This window comes from Carassius gibelio, chromosome B18 (assembly GCF_023724105.1).
Source record: "Carassius gibelio isolate Cgi1373 ecotype wild population from Czech Republic chromosome B18, carGib1.2-hapl.c, whole genome shotgun sequence".
NCBI classification, from domain to species: Eukaryota; Metazoa; Chordata; class Actinopteri; order Cypriniformes; family Cyprinidae; genus Carassius; species Carassius gibelio.
The window spans coordinates 16,849,638-16,873,269 of NC_068413.1; the positions used below are offsets into that span (position 1 = coordinate 16,849,638).

General features: G+C 41.5%; 2 protein-coding genes, 1 long non-coding RNA gene and 1 other non-coding gene across 42 annotated transcripts in view; 2 read left to right on the forward strand and 2 right to left on the reverse strand.

The window, feature by feature from the left end:
• LOC127977744 (zona pellucida sperm-binding protein 4-like) overlaps positions 1 to 23,632 on the reverse strand; it is a 33,174-nt gene that overhangs the window by 2,864 nt on the left and 6,678 nt on the right. For 3 of the 32 annotated variants that reach the window (XM_052582838.1, XM_052582835.1, XM_052582832.1), the window contains exon 1: positions 18,780 to 19,414. In XM_052582838.1, the coding sequence (XP_052438798.1) occupies positions 18,780 to 19,395 (616 nt within the window). In that variant the 5' untranslated portion in view covers positions 19,396 to 19,414. Of the gene's footprint in view, positions 1 to 8,069; positions 8,179 to 8,256; positions 8,330 to 8,407; positions 8,556 to 8,626; positions 8,820 to 8,892; positions 9,051 to 9,121; positions 9,220 to 9,292; positions 9,481 to 9,557; positions 10,642 to 18,779; positions 19,415 to 23,632 lie in introns of those variants that run through there. The other 29 variants (XM_052582851.1, XM_052582848.1, XM_052582844.1 and 26 more) reach the window with 24 other exon arrangements.
• LOC127977750 (uncharacterized) lies at positions 997 to 2,090 on the forward strand. Its single transcript, XR_008158351.1, has 4 exons — positions 997 to 1,157; positions 1,382 to 1,585; positions 1,865 to 1,926; positions 1,993 to 2,090. It is a non-coding gene; the product is annotated as an uncharacterized LOC127977750 (long non-coding RNA).
• LOC127977746 (uncharacterized) overlaps positions 11,709 to 23,632 on the forward strand; it is a 76,604-nt gene continuing 64,680 nt past the window's right edge. For 5 of the 8 annotated variants that reach the window (XR_008158329.1, XR_008158326.1, XR_008158328.1 and 2 more), the window contains exon 1: positions 11,715 to 12,232. This is a non-coding gene — a transcript (uncharacterized LOC127977746). Of the gene's footprint in view, positions 12,252 to 13,243; positions 13,334 to 13,399; positions 13,636 to 20,495; positions 20,858 to 22,158; positions 22,325 to 22,383; positions 22,437 to 23,632 lie in introns of those variants that run through there. The other 3 variants (XR_008158323.1, XR_008158311.1, XR_008158320.1) reach the window with 3 other exon arrangements.
• The window catches only part of LOC127977740 (zona pellucida sperm-binding protein 1-like), a 56,513-nt gene continuing 49,984 nt past the window's right edge, over positions 17,104 to 23,632 (reverse strand). Inside the window, exons 5-11 of the mRNA XM_052582783.1 lie at positions 18,320 to 18,507; positions 18,149 to 18,246; positions 17,920 to 18,077; positions 17,654 to 17,846; positions 17,437 to 17,584; positions 17,287 to 17,359; positions 17,104 to 17,208 (exon numbers count right to left, since the gene is read on the reverse strand). Coding sequence (XP_052438743.1) covers positions 17,132 to 17,208; positions 17,287 to 17,359; positions 17,437 to 17,584; positions 17,654 to 17,846; positions 17,920 to 18,077; positions 18,149 to 18,246; positions 18,320 to 18,507 — 935 coding nt within the window. The 3' untranslated portion in view covers positions 17,104 to 17,131. The remainder of the gene's footprint in view (positions 17,209 to 17,286; positions 17,360 to 17,436; positions 17,585 to 17,653; positions 17,847 to 17,919; positions 18,078 to 18,148; positions 18,247 to 18,319; positions 18,508 to 23,632) is intronic.

Sequence of the window (23,632 nt, forward strand, 5' to 3'; positions counted from 1 at the left end):
TGTAAAACTATTTCTGGCCACGTATCTTCTATGTAGATATCATTTAAAATATTGTATCAATGCATTCTATGGCACCTTTAACTGGGATTATGAACTCAAATTTTGGCCGGAAGCAATAGTTTGAATCTGAATTTGAATTTCTTAACGATTAATTTGTTTCTTATAAACACATTGCCTTTCCCTTCACAAGTCTGTAATTGATGTGAATTTTTTGTGGATTATTTTGATCTTTATATCAGTTCTTCGGACTTCTTTTCTGATGCCACCCATTCACTGCAGAGGATTCATTGGGGAGCAAGTGATGTAAATCTATATTCTTCCAAATCTTTTCCAATAATTAACTAAAAACTCCATAAAAAATAGTTTTTTTTTAATGAATATTTTATATTATTTGAGTCATATCAGGGGCTTTTTTAATGACATCCATTGTCTATCATAGACACACTGTCAAACTTTAATTGTAAAATTGGGAGTAAGTGTAGATGAAAATCTCAGGTCCTTATCAAGCCTTCCATTGGCTAATGACATTCCAGAACGTTCTGATTTGTTAATTACAGGTCCAGGGGAGAATTAAAGGTGATCAATCTAGCTGAAAGAGGAGGAGCCGCTTAAATTCAAAGCTGTACTTAATGGACAAAGACGAGCACTGGTGTGTATTGTGTTAATGTTTGTCAGGAGGGGTCTTTTGCATTGTGTGTTAGTGCTGATTGTGTTTGTTCTGAACAATGCTTTTAGAAGTCTGAATCCAGTCAAAGTCCAAGAAGCATCAATCATATCCAGCTTCCAGAGTACCTGTTTCTTAAGTGCTCGGGAACACTTTGCAGAAGGCTTCTCTGTTTCAGAGTATTGACTACAGAGTATTTGCACAAGAGCCTCTTGGGCTTCAGGAGAAGCAGGCGTTTCAGGGACCAGTGAAGCCTTTGGATTGGAGGTTTCCCACTGTTCCAGAAGTGCTGAGCAAGATGGCGGTGGACTTTCATTTAAGGCAACCTGTGACCCCTATATGTGTAGCTATTCAGTGTAGTGATTACCTCTTGGTAACAACATCAGTCTCCTATAGATGACCAAGGATGAGCTTGTCTACACCTTTGCCCTTACCTACACCCCTGAGCTGTTTGCTGGCACTCGATTATCAGCGTTCAATGCTATTATCAAAGGTCAGTGACCTCTGTGACTTGTGGCATTCCTTGCGGTGGTGGAACTGGAAGCCGGTTTAATTGGTTACTACACAAATGGCAGGTTTCAAAATGTCAGCAGTAATGCCTTGAAGCCTTGGGTCCCTTATGCCTCAACTGTTCTGCCTGAAGCTCATGATGGGTTTGTGCAGCTTCTCTCAGCCTTCTGGATGAGGCAGTGCCTAAGCCGTTCTTCTCTCTTGCAGGTGACTGGTCCTATGAGGGGCCTTCAGACTCTTACTTCCTGGGTGACATTATTAATGTTGAGGCATCTGTGAAGGTATAAAACCACGTCCTTCTGCGTGTGGTTGTGGACCGCTGTGTGGCTACCAGACTACCTGATGTGAATGCCCTTCTGAGATACTTGTTCATTGATCATGGGTGTGTTCATGTCACCAGATGCTGCAGAGGTGACTTGTTCTCGTGTTTGCTCCTTTTATAACCACTTTGTCCCTGACCACTTTTTACTCCTAGTGGATGCCAATGTCACTGCTTCCAGACCTCTCTCATTTGCTCTGGTTCGTGACTCCTTACCTGTGGTGTCTCTTGCGGATCAGAACGTGTGTTCTGAAGGCCACTCTCGCTCCTGCGCCTAGTAACGCACTCCACAAATCCTGTTCCTTTGCCAATGGGTTTTTTTCATGCCGCTTACGAAACATTAAAAGTGCCATGTCTTTTTTGTATTTCAGGTGGCTTGTTGCTGTGACTCAACCGGTGTTCCTGATGGAGGAACTGCTGCTTCTTTTTGGAGGTAGGAAGCTGTTTTTAAGCTTCGTTTTTGACTGTTAACGCACTTAACTCTGTCTGCTCTTTCTAGGCCTTCAGTGGGAAGGAAAGGCCTCGCTCGGTCCTGTAGTGGTTCAAGAGCACAAAAAGACTTTAGCTGGTGTTCTATAAATGTGGGGAGAAAACTTTGGTGTCTGGTCTCATTTAGCCAATTGACTTGCAAAGCAACTTTACAGAAAATTGTTTCTACAATATTTAGTAGTAGCTTATGGTGGTGACCGTCAGTTTGTGCACGTATGACAGGATTTTTAGAAAAAAAAAATACAAGATGTAGTCAGCTAGACAATAACAATTATTAATAATTGTTATGATGTAGTCTAACTTGTAGAAATAATTGTTAGTTCTGTTTGTTGATTCAGGGTTCGCATCATCTGGGGTCCTCTTATGGTAAGCATCATCTCTTCTCAAGTGTTCTGGATCCAGACTGGAGCTTGTGTAAATCCTAGTTACCACGGGATGTAAATCCCGTGGCAAAACATAGAAACAAAATCGAGACATCATTAGCATAGCTGCTGATCCAACAAACTAAAATTAGTTCAACCCAAGCTAATAAATAAGTGTACGTTTGATCAGATGCAACTACACTCACAATTTAAGAGATACATTATTCGAATGCTTGGCGAAAGAGATGTGTTTTTAATCTAGATTTAAACATAGTGTGTCTGTACCCCGAACATTATCAGGAAGGCTATTCCAGAGTTTGGGAGCCAAATGTAAAAAAGCTCTACCTCTTTTAGTGGACTTTGCTATCCTAGGAACTGCCAAAAAGTCCAGCGTTTTGAGACCTTAGGGTGCGTGATGGGTTGTAGCGTGGTGGAAGGCTAGTTAGGTACGCAGGAGCTAAACCATTTAGGGCCTTATAGGTAAGTAATGATAATTTGTAACTGATACGGAACTTAATAGGTAGCCAGTGCAGCGACTGTAAAATTGGGGTAATATGATCATGTTTTCTTGACCTGGTAAGGACTCTATTTTGGACTACCTGTAGCTTGTTTGTTGAAGAAGCAGGACAACCACCTAGAAGTGCATTACAATAGTCCAGTCTAGAGGTCATAAAAGCATTAACTAGCTTTTCTGCATCAGAAACGCATGTTTCGTAGCTTGGCAATGTTTCTAAGATGGAACAATGCAGTTTTTGTAACATTGGAAATATGATTTTCAAAAGACAAATTGCTGTCTAATATGACACCCAGATTTCTGACTGTAGAGGAAGTAACAGTACATCCGTCTAGTTGCAAATTGTAATCCACAAGATTCTGTGTAGTGTTTTTTTTGGTCCAATAATTAATTCCTCTGTCTTCTCCAAATTTAATTGTAGAAAATTATTTGTCATCCAATCTTTTACATTTTTAACACTCTGTTAGCTTAGATAATTGAGAAGTTTTATCTGGTCTTGTTGAGATGTATAGCTGAGTATCATCAGGATAACAGTGGAAGCTAATCCCGTATTTTCTAATAATATTACCAAGGGGCAACATCTATTTTGAAAATAGAAGGGGACCTAGGACGGATCCTTGTGGCACTCCATATTTTACTGATGATAAATGAGATGACACCCTATTCAAGTAAACAAAATGGTAGCGATCGGACAGGTAGGATCTAAACCATCTTAGAGCCTGCCCTTGAATACCTGTATAGTTTTGTAATCTATTTATGAGTACGTCACGATCTATGGTGTCGAACGCAGCACTAAGATCAAGTAAGACTAGAAATGAGATGCAGCCTTGATCTGATGCAAGGAGCAGGTCGTTTGTAATTTTAACAAGTGCAGTTTCTGTGCTATGGTGGGGGCCTGAAACCTGACTGAAATTCTTCATACAGATCATTTTTATGCAGGAAGGTGCTCAATTGAGCAGACACAACTTTTTCAAAAAAAATTTACATAAATGGAAGATTTGAAATAGGCCTATAATTTGCCAGTACACTAGGATCTAGTTTTGGTTTCAGTGATAAGTTTATTTAGCTCTTCCTGTCCTATAGTTGTAAAGCACTGCAGTTTATCTTTGGGTGCGATGGATGAAACTGAAGTGTTAGACGCTGTAGAATCTACATTCGCTATTGTATTTCTAATGTTATCTATTTTATCAGTGAAGAAATTCATAAAGCCATTACTATTTAATGTGGGTGGAATATTTGAATGAGGTGGCGTCTGGTAATTTGTTAATTTAGCCACTCTGCTAAATAAAAGCCTTGGATTGTTTTGGTTATTTTCTATGAGTTTGTGTATATGCTCTGCCCTAGCAGTTTTTATAGCCTGTCTGTCTGCCTGTCTGGACATACTGTTTTTCCATGCAATTCTAAAAACTTCCAAGTTAGTTTTTCTCCATTTGCGTTCAAGACTACATAACCAGTTCTCAAACATTAATCTGCACCAGTGAAATAAAATACATGTACGATAAAGTCAGTGGTTGTGCTGTGACTGACGTTGGCTATACTTGCTTGTAAAATAGAGTTCGAAGCAACAGAATGTCTTTTTCTTGTGTGTGTGTGGTGTTTTTTTGTTTGTTTTTTTTTTAAACTGAAAGTGCTGCTCCTTTCTGCACTCGCTGAACAGAACCGATGCAGAGAGAGAGGCTCACGCTGGGAAAGAGAGACCTCGTGCGGCAGCACCACAGAGTCTCAGAGACTTAATAATGATTGCCCAAGAAGTCGCTAGATTTGTCGTTAACGTTAGTCTTGGGCCGGTGGCTTTCACCGTCTCGCAAGTGTTGATAGGCTATTACTCATTGAGGGACACTGAGCAAATCTGCAGAGTGGTGAATAAAGAGAGGCCACACGACAGCTATATCAGAGCCAGCCAAAGTAGCGCATTTTAAAATAAAATGACTTCAACCACAGATGATCAAACCACAGATCCGTGATAAGTTTTGTGATCCGTCTCGCCACTAGTGTAGTTGCACTGATCACTTTGAGGGTGCGGGGGTAAAAATAATTAAGCAGAGGCAGGGATACATTGACCAGAAAGGGGGAAATCCCACACATCCCACGCATCCCACCACCGGCAAATCGCACCCTGATACTCCATCCCAAAATGAAAATCATCACTTACCCATGTCGTTCCGAACCCATAAGAGCTTTGTTCATCTTCGGCACACAAATTATTTTGGATGAAAACCAGGAGGCTTGTGATTTGGCCTACAGACTGCCAAGTAAAATGCACTGTCAAGTTCCAGAAAAGCATCCTTGGAGTAGTCAGACTGTGTACGTTCTTCTGTGTTAGCCGTGCCACAAGCATACGTTTTCTACATATATTTAAACATTGATTTGAAAGAACCGTGTGTCCTTGTTGTGGCTGGCAATGGCCTATAAAATTTGTGTTCAGCAGGTGTTTTTCAAAATGGCACTAGGGTGATGTGGGGAGAGCTAGAGGAGACCATCTGTTGAATAAAGTCTTTGTTTCATTTGTGTACAAGGTGTTTTCATCGCTTCCTAACATTACGGTTTAGCCACTGATGGCAGATGGGTAATTCTGATGGTGCTTTGCATACTTTTCTGGACCTTTTACTTGACAGTAGATGGGATGGTCACAGGCCTCCCGGTTTTCATCCAAAATATCTTTAACCCCTTTGCTGTCAAAGATTGTCACCGCCCCCAGATTGTTTCACTTTCACAGCACGTTAAACATCACTCTCTTACTTGACCTGGAGAAACTGCACATCAGTTAAAAGACTCTAGCTTCAATATTTGACCAATATTTTGATAAAACTGTTACAGTGAACATTTAGTAATTTATGTCAGGAGTACAAAATATGTATGAGTCATTTTTAGAATAGAAATTCAAGCATTAATATTCAGTCACGTCTGCAGTGGTTTGTGTTCTCATAGATTCACTGAAAAGCGTCAAATAGGGTTTATAGTCAAAAGTTGCATATACACAGAGATATATTTATTGACGTTTACTTCATAATTCTATAGACCGAATCATTTCTATTAATTTTCCACTGATTTAAGTGATCTGATGATAATGATCGGCTCCCAGCCCTGTCTCTGTGTGTATAGTCTTCTGTGTGCGTGCTAACAGAGACCTGATTCTCCAGTGTCTTGTCCATCATAACCGTGCATCATATCCCACTCCATCTTACCCATGATGCATTTCCTGTACACTTCTGTGTTGATATCTGAACACAACAACACAAAGAAACCTCTGTACCCACAAAATATCCAAATAATAAACACACGATTACGTCAGTTAATGGATGGTATGTGATTTTCTTGAGATTTGGGGCATTTTTATAACAATATGAAAAATTTACATATGAAATGCTAACTTGTGCAGCGACGTTATGGGCGATATTTTTTCAACAGTAAACGACCAAATTCCACTTGTGATCACAAAAGGAGGTTATTACAAACACTCGGTCAGGGTATAAAGTGAGTTTTGAGTAAAAGTGTACTAATAATTTCATAAATAGTCTTATGTAGCTTAATGCTAACGTTAGCTCTAATGCAACTACATAGCAGGTGCAGTTCTTCTTCATAATGCATTTTGTCCTAATTTTGTTAAAGGTTGTAAGAAGCGATGTGGCTTGGTAAATCTTGAAATACCAGAACAAAGGCTAATAGTAGCGGAATACAAACAAAAGAATAATGATAAATGAAGAATGAGGATTTTGTGTCATACCTGGCCGATGTGTGAAAGGCTCGTTTTGTAAGAACAATAGAATCATGAATGGGGCAGTTTTGCCGGTCCAAACAAGAGATAATCGCATTCCAGGAGTCATAAACCAATTTTATTAGCCTTTCATGAGCCTTCTCTAAAAACAAACATGACGTGGTGTTAGAAAAGGTTTCATAAAATTCACACTTTGTGAGATTATATTCTGAAATATCAAAAGGAAGTATTGGTAGACTTGTGGCTTTAGCTTCATTATGCATCTAAAATCATATCCTACATAATTTTTAATACACTTAAATGTTTTCCATATTTTTATTTACATGTTTGAGCTTACTGTATATATCTTTATTATAACAGGCGGAGTGATTCACATTTTTCAAGATATGGGACAGAAAATGTATAGGTCTATATAATTTATATAGTTACGATCACACGAAGAGTTACGTTTTTCTCCAGAAAAGTCAGCATAATTACAAATGTGATACTGATTTTATACAACAGTTCAACAAACAAGTTAATAATCAAGAGACTTACGTTTTAGACAACATATTACCATATTTTGCTCCATTTCCAAGAACAAAATTAATTCCAAACACAGCCACTATTTTGCGTCTCGGAGTAACATGATAGTTTCGCTCCTGAATGAATCAACCTTTAATATGACTATTCAACCGCAATGACTCACTTATTAACAGTGACTCACTGCCAATTTTTAATTTCACATTCAAGGTACCCTTTACAATTTTGTTTGTAATTTCAAACAGATTAGGGATTTAAATCAAAACATTCATTTGTAACTGCAGGCTAAAGTATTCCATGGCCCACAGAACTGCATTAAACTAAAACATCTAAATGGCACTTTAGATGCAGCTTCGGTTTTCTCTGCATTGCAAAATATCTATTTTGTTGAGAATGATTGCATCTGCTTGGTAACAACCCAAATGCAAGCATTTCACCTAAAAGATGGTGCACACTTATAGAAAAAAGGCATGAAAAGTTCTGAGTAGTTTTGGGATATTGAGCGTTAAAGTTGTGTTCCATAGACCTCTGTAGATAGGACCTTTTTTTTAAAATAGAAAAATCCCAAAATGTACACAAAAATGTAAAAAAAAGAAAAGTGAATAACTCAATTTTGACAAAAATGTCAGAGAGAACCTTATAATTCCAAGGGGACGATTTGTTAAGATTGCAAACCCTTACTTTTCCATTTTGGTGTGCCACCCCAAGATTTATGGTGGCCTCATTTGGCCACCCCTATTAAAATCTTCTGGGGGCGCCACTGATCCACATAACTTTACATTGTGAACATCAGGAACCAAACTACTGTTTGGAAGACAAATTAAAGGGGAATCTTGTGCTGGTTAGCAACTGGAGGACGGATAAAGGAATGCACAACCATACTAAAGGTTGTGGAACATTGGTTTGATAGTGGGAAGGAAAAAAAAAAAAATCCTGGATTGTCAAATCAAAGCAATACCAATAGACAAGATGACTGGGTTCTACAAGTTTATTAAAAACACTAGATTTACATGACCAGAGTAACTCCTCCACTAGAAACCACAGTCTGCTCCCCAGAGACATCCTTGATACGAGTGTCCCTTCCTGAAAGAGAAACATTAGAAGTGAGAACGCGGTTCTAAAATGCTCAGTTCCTCTTGTCAAGAGAAATCAAGAACGCACGTTTCCTGGTGCAGCTTTGCTCACAAGAGCCAGATGATGGATGGCACACCGCTGTACTGCAGTGGATGAAGATCTGACAGGGAAGAAAGAGGCTCAAGTCACAGAATCCACAAGTAGTAAATGTACAAATGTTCAAGTAAAGGGGGCATACAGTTTCCTGCAGAGCAGCCAGCGAGGCTGGATCTACAAATGTGAACATCTTCACAACAAAGCGCTTGTAATGGGTTGGGAAATGAAGACCATATGAACCAGTCACTGGAACCAGTGTGGTCAGATAGCGGTCATCCTGGTAAGGGCATCTGAAGACGAAAGAGAAGGTTAGGAAGGGTCTCCCAGCAGACTAACGGACAAAGACTGGCTGTACACTCACCCGTCGATCAGAAGGTCCCACTGGGGGAGACTGAGTGGACTGGGGGTTGAAGTCGCCCAACAATGTCCCAGCATCAGGACAATGTTGGGGTCAGTCCTCTCCATAATGTGCACCTCAACATACACAGGCTCTCGCAGGACTTTTGTGATGGGATAATCAGTGTCACTGTAGTAGGACGTGTAGGCCTCATCCCCTGAGGAACAACACTGGGGATTAACCAGGCTCCAGTTTGAAAGGCTTTAGGCAGACACAGGACGAGACCTTACCTTCAGCACAGCCTTTAGTGACACATTGGCCATTGGCCAGTCTGAGCTCCACCCTGAGAGGTCCAGGAGCAGCTACTGGTGGAGGTGGAGGAACAGAGTTGACTTCCACAACCAGAGCTTCCACAGACGTTCCTGAATATCTACACTGGAAGAGAAACCTGCACAACACACAGCGAGCTTGTAGCATTTATCAGGGATTAATGTTCACACCAAGTCATGGATCACCTACTCAAAATGACTGTCCCTTGTGATGGAACCATACGGTCCAATCCCCACTTCATACGATGAGGTCATTCGGTTTTCATACACCACATATTCTCCATCCTCCTGTGAATAGGAACAGTGTCAGCATCCAGTCCATCATAAGCAATGCAGAATAAGACCAGTAGCAGCTTCTCACCATCATGCTCGTGCCACATGCGGTCACAGGGAACTGGTATATAGCAAAGGAAGGTGTAGACCCCACAGGAGCACAGGGTGGGTCATTTCCACCCAGTAGATGAACCGAATCCAGACTCAGTCGAGGCAGAGTAACGTCTCTAGACACCACTACCACAAACTGACCATCTCTAATACACTGGACAGTCACTGGAACGAGATACAAGAGAAGATTAAAATACAGGGAATCGGTTTAACATGAACGGAATAAGATTGAGAACACTTACCTGCCCTCCCATAGAAACACTGCTGTCCGTTAAAGCAGCAGTCGATAGCTTCACACTCAGCACCACTGATCCCAGGTAGACCACATTGGATCTGCTCAGAATCAGCTACAGCACATTTATCAAGGGGCTCTGCCTGCACTACTGGCTTCTGAAACTGCTGTTTAACTGGCTTCTGAATCGGAGACTGCAGCTTAGGTAGTTGTTGAACTGGCTTCTGAAGTGGAAACTGCTGGCTAGTTAACTGTTGAACTGGCTTCTGAAGTGGAAACTGCTGGCTAGTTAGCTGTTGAACTGGCTTCTGAAGCGGAAACTGCTGGCTAGTTAGCTGTTGAACTGGCTTCTGAAGTGGAAACTGCTGGCTAGTTAGCTGTTGAACTGGCTTCTGAAGCGGAAACTGCTGGCTAGTTAGCTGTTGAACTGGCTTCTGAAGCGGAAACTGCTGGCTAGTTAGCTGTTGAACTGGCTTCTGAAGCGGAAACTGCTGGCTAGTTAGCTGTTGAACTGGCTTCTGAAGCGGAAACTGCTGGCTAGTTAGCTGTTGAACTGGCTTCTGAAGTGGAAACTGCTGGCTAGTTAGCTGTTGAACTGGCTTCTGAAGTGGAAACTGCTGGCTAGTTAGCTGTTGAACTGGCTTCTGAAGCGGAAACTGCTGGCTAGTTAGCTGTTGAACTGGCTTCTGAAGCGGAAACTGCTGGCTAGTTAGCTGTTGAACTGGCTTCTGAAGCGGAAACTGCTGGCTAGTTAGCTGTTGAACTGGCTTCTGAAGTGGAAACTGCAGCTTAGGTAGTTGTTGAACTGGCTTCTGAAGCGGAAACTGCTGGCTGGTTAGCTGTTGAACTGGCTTTTGAACTGGAAACTGCTGGCTAGTTAGCGGTTGAACTGGCTTCTGAACTGGAAACTGCTGGCTACTTAGCTGTTGAACTGGCTTCTGAACTGGAAACTGCTGGTCAGTTTGCTGAATCATCAGAGCTTGAGCATCCTGAAGCGATTTTCTCCACTGTGGAACAGCATGACAGAAAGCACAGACCACCAAAATCTGAACCAAACACCAAATTCCAGCCATTGTTAAACAGCTAAACACAAAGTGGAGATACTTCCCTTTAGTCTTTTTGTATTCTACAGCTATCAGCTAATTAACGATAGTCCCTCCCTCTTCATTAACAACTGGGTGATTCTCATTGGATCTCAAGATTCAATGCTTATAACAGCAACACAGAGGCTGCGTCCACATCTTCATTGACAACTCTCTCAAGCCTCGCTCACTCGGATGCTAAACATTCTTTCCAAATTTGTATCTTCGTCTGATACAGGCTCAAGCATATCAGGTTGGATGCCTTATCTCTCCATCGTTCACGCTGGACAGAAGATCCGCTTTCTGAAACAGCCAATCAGAGCAGAGCTCAACATTATTGTTCATGACCCTTCCAAATAATTCAAGGGACAAATCCCAGGGTTGTAAATGGGCATGTAAAACTGTTTCTGGAGAATTTCTGCCCATACCCAAGCCACGTACCTTCTATGTAGATATCATTTAAAATATTGTATCAATGCATTCTATGGCACCTTTAACGGGGATTATGAACTCAAATTTTGGCCGGAAACAATAGTTTGAATCTGAATTTGAATTTCTCAACGATTAATTTGTTTCTTATAAACACTTAGCCTTTCCCTTCACAAGACAGTAATTGATGTGAATTTTTTGTGGATTATTTTGATATTTATATCAGTTCTTCGGACTTCCGTTCTGATGACCACCCATTCACTGCAGAGGATTCATTGGGGAGCAAGTGATGTAATTCTATATTTTTCCAAATCTTTTTCAATAATGAACTAAAAACTCCTTAAAAAAAGATTTTTTTTAATGAATATTTTATTATTTGATTTATATTATTTAATTTATATCAGGGGCTTTTTTAATGACATTCATTGTCTATCATGGACACACTGTCAAACTTTAATTGTAAAATTGTGAATAAGTGTAGATGAAAATCTCAGGACCTTATCAAGCCTTCCATTGGCTAATGACATTCCAGAACGTTCTGATTTGTTAATTACAGGTCCAGAGGAGAATTAAAGGTAATCAATCAAGCTGAAAGAGGAGGAGCCGCTTAAATTCAAAGCTGTACTTAATGGACAAAGACGGGCACTAGTGGGTATCTTGTTAATATTTTTCAGGATGGGTCTTTTGCAATGTGTGTTAGTGCTGGTTGTGCTTGTGGCGTTTGATCTGAAGAATGCTTTTGGAAATCTGAATCCAGTCAAATTCCAAGAAGCATCAATCATATCCAGCTTCCAGAGTACCTGTTTCTTAAGTGCTTGGGAACACTTTGCAGAAGGCTTCTCAGTTTCAGAGTCTTGACTACAGCGTATTTGCAAAAGAGCCTCTTGGGCTTCAGGAGAAGCAGGTGTTTCAGGGACCAGTGAAGCCTTTGGATTGGAGGTTTCCCGCTGTTCCAGAAGTGCTGAGCAAGATGGTGGTGGACTTTCATTTAAGGCAACTTGTGACCCCTAGATGTGTAGCTATTCAGTGTAGTGAGAACCAGATTAATGTGGAGGTATAGCAGGACTTGTTTAGCAATGGAAATCTGATCCAGCCATCTGGTTTGACTTTAGGAGGATGTCCTGTTGTTGGTTTGGTCCCAGGCTCAAAGGTGCTCTTTGAGAATGAACTGCAGGTCTGCAACAGTGTTGATGGTAAGAGCTGTTAAGTGTTACTTGACTTATTAAACCCTACTAAAAATCGGCCCTTGTCTTGGTATCAATGGTTCCCTGAATCTATAACATCCATGGGACTGTTCTTTTTATTGTGGGAAAAACTCTTACTAACTGTTTGCGTAACCAAGTGTGGCTATGGCTTGCTAAGATGCCTCTTGGAATGGTGTTTTTTTTTTTTTTTTTGTGAAGCCTCTTGATAACTACATCAGTCTCCTATAGATGACCAAGGATGAGCTTGTCTACACCTTTGCCCTTACCTACACCCCTGAGCTGTTTGCTGGCACTCGATTATCAGCGTTCAATGCTATTATCAAAGGTCAGCGACCTCTGTGACTTGTGGCATTCCTTGCGGTGGTGGAACTGGAAGCCCGTTTAATTGGTTACTACACAAATGGCAGGTTTCAAAACGTCAGCAGTAATGCCTTGAAGCCTTGGGTCCCTTATGCCTCAACTGTTCTGCCTGAAGCTCATGATGGGTTTGTGCAGTTTCTCTCAGCCTTCTGGATGAGGCTGTGCCTAAGCTGTTCTTCTCTTGCAGATGACTGGTCCTATGAGGGGCCTTCAGACTCTTACTTCCTGGGTGATGTTATTAATGTTGAGGCATCTGTGAAGGTATAAAACCACGTCCCTCTGTGTGTGGTTGTGGACCGCTGTGTGGCCACCCAAGTACCTGATGTGACTGCCCTTCCAAGATACTTGTTCATTGATAATCATGGGTGTGTTCATGTCATCAGATGCTGCAGTGGTGATTTGTTCCCACGTTTGCTCCTTTTTATAACCACTTTGTCCCTGACAACATTTTACTGTCTAGTGGATGCCAAGGTCAATGCTTCCAGACTTCTCCCATGTGTCTTTGACTCCTTACCTGTGGTGTCTCTTGCGGATCAGAACGTGTGTTCTGAAGGCCACTCTCGCTCCTGCGCCCAGTTACGCGCTCCACGTGCCATGTCTTTTTTTTTTTTGTATTGCAGGTGGCTTGCTGCTGATGGGAACCACCAGTTTGTGGTTTCTGTGACTCAACAGGTGTTCCTGATGGTGGAACTGCTGCTGCTTTTTTGGAGGTAGGAAGCTGCTTTTAAGCCTGTCTTTTGACTGTTAAAGCACTTAACTCTGTCTGCTTTTTCTAGGCCTTCAGTGGGAAGGGAAGGCCTCGCTCGGTCCTGTAGTGGTTCAAGAGCACAAAAAGACTTTTTAGCTGGTGTTCAATAAATGTGGGGAGAGAACTTGTTTCTGTCTGGTCTCGTTTAACCAATTGACTTGCACGAGGAAGCGGGTAGTTCTACTGTACTTACAGGTCCTTCTCAATTTAGCATATTGTGGAAAATTCATAATTTTCCGTAATGTAATAAAAAATTTGACTGAAGTATTCCCTGTCTTTTATTGTTTTAATACTGATTTTTGGCATACAGCTCATGAAAACCCAAAACTCCCATCTCAAAATTAGCATATTTCATCCGACCAATAAAAGAAAAGCGTGTTTAATACAAAGTCAACCTTCAAATAATTGTTCAGTTATGCACTCAATACTTGGTCGGGAATCCTTTTGCAGAAATGACTGCCTCAATGCGGCGTGGCATGGAGGCAATCAGCCTGTGGCACTGCTGAGGTGTTCTGGAGGCCCAGGATGCTTCGATAGCGGCCTTAAGCTCATCCAGAGTTTTGGGTCTTGCGTCTCAACTTTCTCTTCACAATATCCCACAGATTCTCTATGGGGTTCAGGTCAGGAGAGTTGGCAGGCCAATTGAGCACAGTAATACCATGGTCCGTAAACCATTTACCAGTGGTTTTGGCACTGTGAGCAGGTGCCAGGTCATATTGAAAAACGAAATCTTCATCTCCATAAAGCTTTTCAGCAGATGGAATGGGAATCAATTCTGTTGTCAGACAATGCAATGAATATTATAATGACTGAAACTCACTTCATTAAGACTACATAAGCTCTCAAACATTAATATGCACCAATAAAATACATATATAAAGTCAGTGGTTGTGCTGTGACTGATGTTGGCTATACTTGCTTGTAAAATAGAGTTAGATGCAACAGAATATCTTTTTTTTTTTTTTTTTTTACTGAAAGTGCTGCTCCTCTCTGCGCTCGCTGAACAGATGCAGAGAGAGACTCTAGCTGGGAAAGCGAGACCTCGTGCTCGTGCGGCAGCACCAGAGAGTCTGAGACTTAATGATTGCCCAAAAAGTTGCTAGATTTGTGGTTAACATTAGTTTTTTTTTGGGGGGGGGGGGATTGTTAAATCTAGCAACAAAGACGCCAAGTTAGCAACTCCAATGCCCAGCGGACCGGTGGCTTCAACCGTCTCGCAAGTGTTGGGGACATCCCACGATTGTTTCACTTTCACCACACGTTAAACATCACTCTCTTACTTGACCTGGAGAAACTGTGCATCAGTTGGAAGTTTAAAGACTCTAGCTTCAATATTTGACCAATACTGTGACACATATTGTTGCAGTGAACATTTAGTAATTTATGTCAGGAGTACAAAATATGTATGAGTCATTTTTAGAATAGAAATTAGAGCATTCATATTCAGTCACGTCTGCAGTGGTTTGTGTTCTCATAGATTCACTGAAAAGCGTCAAATAGGGTTTATAGTCAAAAGTTGCATATACACAGAGATATATGTCTGATTTTTACTTCATATTTCTTGAGACAGAATCATAATTTCTATTAATTTTCCACTGATTTAAGTGATCTGATGATAATGATCGGCTCCCAGCCCTGTCTCTGTGTGTATAGTCTTCCGTGTGCGTGTTAACGGAGACCTGATTCTCCCGTGTCTTGTCCATCATAACCGTGCATCATATCCCACTCCATCTTACCCATGATGCATTTCCTGTACACTTCTGAGTTGATATCTGAACACAACACAGAGAAACCTCTGTACCCATGAAATATCCAAATAATAAACACTTTTATTTATAACATGCTAACTTGTGCAGTGACGTAAAAGGCTATAAATAGCATATTTTTCTAACAGTAAAAAAACAAATTCCACATGTGATCACAAAAGGAGGTTATTACAAACAATTGGTCAGGGTATAAAGTGAGTTTTGAGTAAAAGTGTACTAATAATTTCATAAATAGTCTTATGTAGCTTAATGCTAACGTTAGCTCTAATGCAGCTACATAGCAGGTGCAGTTCTTCTTCATAATGCATTTTGTCAAAGGTTGTGTTGTATTTTTATAGTAAGGCTTTTGATAATAGTGGTTTAAATGTAAGCTGGAATTGAAGCGATGTGGCTTGGTAAACCTTGAAATACCAGAACAAAGGCTAATAGTAGCGGAATACAAACAAAAGAATAATGATAAATGAAGAATGAGGATTTTGTGTCATACCTGGCCGATGTGTGAAAAGCTCCTTTCGTAAGAACAATACAATCATGAATTTTGCAGGTCCAAACAAGAGATAATCGCATTCCAGGAGTCATAAACCAATTTTATTAGCCTTTCATGAGCCTTCTCTAAAAACACACATGACGTGGTCTTAGAAAAGGTTTCATAAAATTCACACTTTGTGAGATTATATTCTGAAATATCAAAAGGAAGTATTGGTAGACTTGTGGCTTTAGCTTCATTATGCATCTAAAATCATATTATACATAATTTTAATACACTTAAATGTTTTCAATATTTTTATTTATATGTTTGAGCTTATTGTATATATCTTTATTATAACAGACAGAGTGATTCACATTTTTCAACATATGGGACAGAAAATGTATAGGTCTATATAATTTGTATAGTTACGATCACACGAAGAGTTACGTTTTTCTCCAGAAAAGTCAGCATAATTACAAATGTGATATTGATTTTATACAACAGTTCAACAAACAAGTTAATATCAAGAGACTTACATTTTAGACAACATATTACCATTTTTTGCTCCATTTCCAAGAACAAAATCCATTCCAAACACAGCCACTATTTTGCGTCTCTGAGTAACATGATAGTTTCGATCCTGAATGAATCAACCTTTAATATGACTATTCAACCGCAATGACTCACTTATTAACAGTGACTCACTGCCAATTTTAATTTCACATTCAAGGTACCCTTTACAATTTTGTTTGTCATTTCAAACAGATTAAGGTTTTATTTAAAAAAAAAAATTCATTTGTAACTGCAGGCTAAAGTATTCCATGGCCCACACAGCTGCATTAAACTAAAACATCTAAATGGCACTTTAGATGCAGCTTCGGTTTTCTCTGCATTTCAAAATATCTATTTTGTTGAGAATGATTGCATCTGCTTGGTAACAACCCAAATACAAGTATTTCACCAAAAAGATGGTGCACACTTTTAGAAAAAAGGCATGAAAAGTTCTGAGTAGTTTTGGGATATTGGGCGTTAAAGTGGTGTTCCATAGACTTCTGTAGATAGGACCTTTTTTTAAAATAGAAAAATCCCAAAATGTACGTAAAAAAATAAAAAAAATAATGAATAACTCAATTTGGACAAAAACGTCAGATAGAACCTTATAATTCCAAGGGGACGATTTATTAAGATTGCAAACCCTTACTTTTCTATTTTGGTGTGCCACCCCAAGATTTATGGTGGCCTCATTTGGCCACCCCTATTAAAATCTTCTGATGGCGCCACTGATCCACATAACTTTACATTGTGAACATCAGGAACCAAACTACTGTTTGGAAGACAAATTAAAGGGGAATCTTGTGCTGGTTAGCAACTGGAGGACGGATAAAGGAATGCACAACCATACTAAAGGTTGTGGAACATTGGTTTGATAGTGGGAAGAAAAAAAAAAAAAAAAAAAAAAAAAGTCGAATCAAAACAATACCAATAGACAAGACGATGTTCTACAAGTTTATTAAAAACACTAGATTTACATGACCAGAGTAACTCCTCCACTAGAAACCACAGTCTGCTCCCCAGAGACATCCTTGATACGAGTGTCTCTTCCTGAAAGAGAAACATTAGAAGTGAGAACGCGGTTCTAAAATGCTCAGTTCTTCTTGTCAAGAGAAATCAAGAACTCACGTTTCCTGGTGCAGCTTTGCTCACAAGAGCCAGATGATGGATGGCACACCGCTGTACTGCAGTGGATGAAGATCTGACAGGGAAGAAAGAGGCTCAAGTCACAGAATCCACAAGTAGTAAATGTACAAATGTTCAAGTAAAGGGGCATACGGTTTCCTGCAGAGCAGCCAGCGAGGCTGGATCTACAAATGTGAACATCTTCACAACAAAGCGCTTGTAGTGGGTTGGGAATTGAAGACCAGATGATCCAGTCACTGGAACCAGTGTGGTCAGATAGCGGTCATCCTGGTAAGGGCATCTGAAGACAAGAGAAGGTTAGGAAGGGTCTCCCAGCAGACTAACGGATAAAGACTGGCTGTACACTCACCCGTCGATCAGAAGGTCCCACTGGGGGAGACTGAGTGGACTGGGGGTTGAAGTCGCCCAACAATGTCCCAGCATCAGGACAATGTTGGGGTCAGTCCTCTCCATAATGTGCACCTCAACATACACAGGCTCTCGCAGGACTGTTGTGATGGGGTAATCAGTGTCACTGTAGTAGGACGTGTAGGCCTCATCCCCTGAGGAACAACACTGGGGATTAACCAGACTACAGTTTGAAAGGCTTTAGGCAGACACAGGACAAGACCTTACCTTCAGCACAGCCTTTAGTGACACATTGGCCATTGGCCAGTCTGAGCTCCACCCTGAGAGGTCCAGGAGCAGCTACTGGTGGAGGTGGAGGAACGGAGTTGACTTCCACAACCAGAGCTTCCACAGACGTTCCTGAATATCTACACTGGAAGAGAAACCTGCACAACACACAGCGAGCTTGTAGCATTTATCAGGGATTAATGTTCACACCAAGTCATGGATCACCTACTCAAAATGACTGTCCCTTGTGATGGAACCATACGGTCCAATCCCCACTTCATACGATGAGGTCATTCGGTTTTCATACACCACATATCCTCCATCCTCCTGTGAATAGGATCAGTGTCAGCATCCAGTCCATCATGAGCAATGCAGAATAAGACCAGTAGCAGCTTCTTACCATCACGCTCGTGCCACATGCGGTCACAGGGAACTGGTATATAGCAAAGGAAGGTGTGGACCCCACAGGAGCACAGGGTGGGTCATTTCCACCCAGTAGATGAACCGAATCCAGACTCAGTCGAGGCAGAGTAACGTCTCTAGACACCACTACCACAAACTGACCATCTCTAATACACTGGACAGTCACTAGAACGAGGTAAAAGAGCAGATTAAAGTGCAGGGAATCGGTTTAACACGAACAGAAGAAGATTGAGAACACTTACCTGCCCTCCCATAGAAACACTGCTGTCCATTAAAGCAGCAGTCGATAGCTTCACACTCAGCACCACTAATCCCAGGTAGACCACATTGGATCTGCTCAGAATCATCTACAGCACATTTATCAAGGGGCTCTGCCTGCACTACTGGCTTCTGAAACTGCTGTTTAACTGGCTTCTGAAGCGGAAACTGCTGGCTAGTTAGCTGTTGAACCGGCTTCTGAAGCGGAAACTGCTGGCTAGTTAGCTGTTGAACTGGCTTCTGAACTGGAAACTGCTGGCTAGTTAGCTGTTGAACTGGCTTCTGAAGCGGAAACTGCTGGCTAGTTAGCTGTTGAACTGGCTTCTGAAGCGGAAACTGCTGGCTAGTTAGCGGTTGAACTGGCTTCTGAAGCGGAAACTGCTGGCTAGTTAGCGGTTGAACTGGCTTCTGAAGCGGAAACTGCTGGCTAGTTAGCGGTTGAACTGGCTTCTGAAGTGGAAACTGCTGGCTAGTTAGCTGTTGAACTGGCTTCTGAAGCGGAAACTGCTGGCTAGTTAGCTGTTGAACTGGCTTCTGAAGCGGTAACTGCTGGACAGTTAGCTGTTGAACTGGCTTCTGAAGCAGAAACTGCTGGCTAGTTAGCTGTTGAACTGGCTTCTGAACTGGAAACTGCTGGCTAGTTAGCTGTTGAACTGGCTTCTGAACTGGAAACTGCTGGTCAGTTTGCTGAATCATCAGAGCCTGAGCATCCTGAAGCGATTTTCTCCACTGTGGAACAGCATGACAGAAACCACAGACCATCAAAATCTGAACCAAACACAAAATTCCAGCCATTGTTAAACAGCTAAACACAAAGTGGAGATACTTCCCTTTAGTCTTTTTGTATTCTACAATTTTCAGCTAATTATCGATAGTCCCTCCCTCTTCATTAACAACTGGGTGATTCTCATTGGATCTCAAGATTCAACGCTTATAACAGCAACACAGAGGCTGCGTCCACATCTTCATTGACAACTCTCTCAAGCCTCGCTCACTCGGATGCTAAACAGTCTTTCCAAATTTTTACCTTCGTCTGATACAGGCTCAAGCATATCAGGTTGGATGCCTTATCTCTCCATCGTTCACGCTGGACAGAAGATCCGCTCTCTGAAACAGCCAATCAGAGCAGAGCTCAACATTATTGTTCATGACCCTTCCAAATAATTCAAGGGACAAATCCCAGGGTTGTAAATGGGCATGTAAAACTGTTTCTGGAGAATTTTTGCCCATACCCAAGCCACGTACCTTCTATGTAAATACTGTATCATTTAAAATATTGTATCAATGCATTCTATGGCACCTTTAACTGGGATTACGAACTCAAATTTTGGCCGGAAACAATAGTTTGAATCTGAATTTGAATTTCTCAACGATTAATTTGTTTCTTATTTACTTAGCCTTTCCCTTCACAAGACAGTAATTGATGTTAATTATTTGTGGATTATATTGATATTTATATCAGTTCTTTGGACTTCCATTCTGATGCCACCCATTCACTGCAGAGGATTCATTGGGGAGCAAGTGATGTAATTCTATATTTTTCCAAATCTTTTTCAATAATGAACTAAAAACTCCTTAAAAAATATATATATTTTTAATGAATATTTTATATTATTTGAGTCATATCAGAGGCTTTTTTAATGACATTCATTGTCTATCATAGACACACTGTCAAGCTTTAATTGTAAAATTGTGAGTAAGTGTAGATGAAAATCTCAGGACCTTATCAAGCCTTCCATTGGCTAATGACATTCCAGAACGTTCTGATTTGTTAATTACAGGTCCAGAGGAGAATCAAAGGTAATCAATCAAGCTGAAAGAGGAGGAGCCGCTTAAATTCAAAGCTGTATTTAATGGACAAAGACAAGCACTGGTGGGTATTGTGTTAATGTTTGTCAGGGTGGGTCTTTTGCAGTGTGTGTGTGTGTGTGTGTGTGTGTGTGTGTGTGTGTGTGTGTGTGTGTGTGTGTGTGTGTGTGTGTGTGTGTGTGTGTGTGTGTGTGTGTGTGTGTGTGTGTGTGTGTGTGTGTGTGTGTGTGTGTGTGTGTGTGTGTGTGTGTGTGTGTGTGTGTGTGTGTGTGTGTGCGCTGAAGCCTTTGGATTGGAGGTTTCCCACTGTTCCAGCAGGACTTGTTTAGCAATGGCGAACTGATCCAGCCATCTGGTTTGACTTTAGGAGGATGTCCTGTTGTTGGTTTGGTCTCAGGCTCAAAGGTGCTCTTTGACAATGATCTGCAGGTCTGCAACCGTGTTGATGGTAAGAGCTGTTAAGTGTTACTAGACTTATTGAACCCTACTAAAACTGTTCTTGTTTTGGTATCAATGGTTCCCTGAGTCTAAAACATTCATGGAATGGTTCTTTTATGGTGGGAAAAACTCTTAATAACCGATAACTCTGGTAACTAAGTGTTATGACATGACTTGCTAAGATGCCTCTTGGAATGGGTTCTTTTTGTTGAATCCTACAGATGACCAAGGATGACCTTGTCTACACCTTTGCCTACACCCCTGAGCTGTTTGCTGGCACTCCAATTACCCTCTGTGACTTTTGGCATAGCTGGAGGTGGTGGAACTGGAAGCCAATTTAATTGGTTACTACTTGAATGGCAGGTTTCAAAACATCAGCAATAATGCCTTGAAGCCTTGGGTACCTTACACCTCAACTGTTCTGCCCAAAGCTCATGATGGGTTTGTGCAGTTTCTCTCAGGCACAGCCACGTTCAGAAGGCTATGCTGTTCTTTTCGCTTGCAGATGACTGGTCTCATGAGAGGCCTTCAGACACTTACTTCCTGGGTGATGTTATTAATGTTGAGGCATCTGTGAAGATATACAACCTCGTCCCTCTGCGTGTGGTTGTGGACCGCTGTGTGGCCACCAAAGACCGTACAAAAACATGGGCGTAGTGTCAGTGACATCACCCGTAGACTCCTGAAGTGTTTTTGAAGCCTAAAGTGTGTAGAACGGGCCATCGCCATCTTGGCAGCATGTCACCTCGCGACTCTCCCGGACAATCAAAAATGTCAATCTAGTTGCTGAAGCCACACCCACCTAGCACAACGGCAGTGTCAGCACCGGCAATCCACCTGTCATTCAAGTGGCTACGCCCCCAATTATGCAGAAATTTAAGTCTTATTATAACTTAAAGGGTGGAGTTATAAAAAAAAAATCACCCCTCTCACAGTTGTCATGAAGGGCAAAATTAGCTATTTAGACCAAAAATTTTTTGCACCAGGCTGTAAACATGTTTTTTTTTTTTCTCTTCCTGCTGTAAAGTTGGGCATTTTAACATGGGGAGTCTGAGACTGACTCCCTTTTGCGGCTGGACTCAAGTGGCCAGTCGATGAATTGCAGTTTTAGTCACTTCCTTATTGGCCTCACGAGAGTGAGCGAGAGGTTGGGGCTCGGTGGCGACCCGAGTACCTGATGTGAATGCCCTTCTGAGATACTTGTTCATTGATCATGGGTGTGTTCATGTCACCAGATGCTGCAGAGGTGATTAATTCCCGCGTTTGCTCCTCATATAACCACTTTGTCCCTGACAACTTTTTACTCCTTAGATGTCTAGTGGATGCCAAGGTCACTGCTTCCAGACCTCTCCCATTTGCTCTGGTTTGTGACTCCTTACCTGTGGTGTCTCTTGAGGATCAGAACGTGTGTTCTGAAGGCCACTCTCGCTCGGGCGCCCGGTTAAGCGCTCCACAAGTCCTGTTCCTTTGCCAATGGGTAAGTTCATGCCCATTTCTAAACATTAAAGGTGCCATGTCTAATTTTTTGTATTGCAGGTGGCTTGCTGCTGATGGGAACCATCAGGTTTGTGGTTGCTGTGACCCAACAGGTGTTCCTGATGGTGAAACTGCTGCTCCTCCTTTTTGGAGGTAGGAAGGTGCTTTTAAGCTTGGTTTTTGATTGTTAAAGCATTTAACTCTGTCTGCTTTTCTAGGCCTTCAGTGGGAAGGGAAGGCCTCGCTCGGTCCTGTAGTGGTTCAAGAGCACAAAAAGACTTTAGCTTGTTCAATAAATGTGGGGAGAAAACTTCTTGTTTCTGTCTGGTCTCGTTTAACCAATTGACTTGCATGAGGAAGCGTGTAGTTCTACTGTACCTGTTCTCCTGTCAGAAGGAAAGGCTCCCCTTTCTCATTCGGGAAGCTAAGAAGCCTTTAAGGGACTACTGTGAGATCCCTTTTGACGAGTACTGTAAAGGTGGAATACACTGTCCATGATGCTGTAAAAGGGAATTCTGTTATTTGGCATTTGTGCCAAAAGAGTTCTGCATGAATGTCCACTTCCTTGAAGCATTGCAGACTTCGTGTGCATCTTATGCAGTGAACTTGACTTCATGTTGGTAACTTCAAATGAGCAGTTTAATTTACTCCTTGCATCCCCCAAATAGGTTTGATCAGTTAAGTTTTGTTTCATAATGCTCCTTGTTGACATCTCTCATGCTTTTAAAACACGGGTACAATAAACGGGCACACTTGAAACATCTTAATTCATAAAAATAAACCATGAGAACATGAACTAGATGCCGTTATGTGCTAATTAGCAGAGACTTTATTCAACAGATGGTCTCCTCTAGCTCTCCCCACATCACCCTAGTGCCATTTTGAAAAACACCTGCTGAACACAAATTTTATAGGCTATTGTCAGCCGCAACAAGGACACATGGTTCTTTCAAATCAAAGTGTAAATTTATGTAGAAAACGTATGCTTGTGGCATGGCTAACACAGAAGAACGTACACAGTCTGACTACTCCAAGGATGCTTTTCTGGACCTTGAGAGTGCATTTTACTTGGCAGTCTGTAGGCCAAATCACAAGCCTGCTGGTTTTCATCCAAAATAAGTTGTGTGCCGAAGATGACCAAAGCTCTTATGGGTTTGGAACGACTGATGGCAGATGGGTAATTCTGATGGTGCTTTTCTGGACCTTTTACTTGACAGTAGATGGGATGGTCACAGGCCTCCCAGGCCTCCCGGTTTTCATCCAAAATATCTGTAACCCCTTTGCTGTCAAAGATTGTCACCGCCCCCAG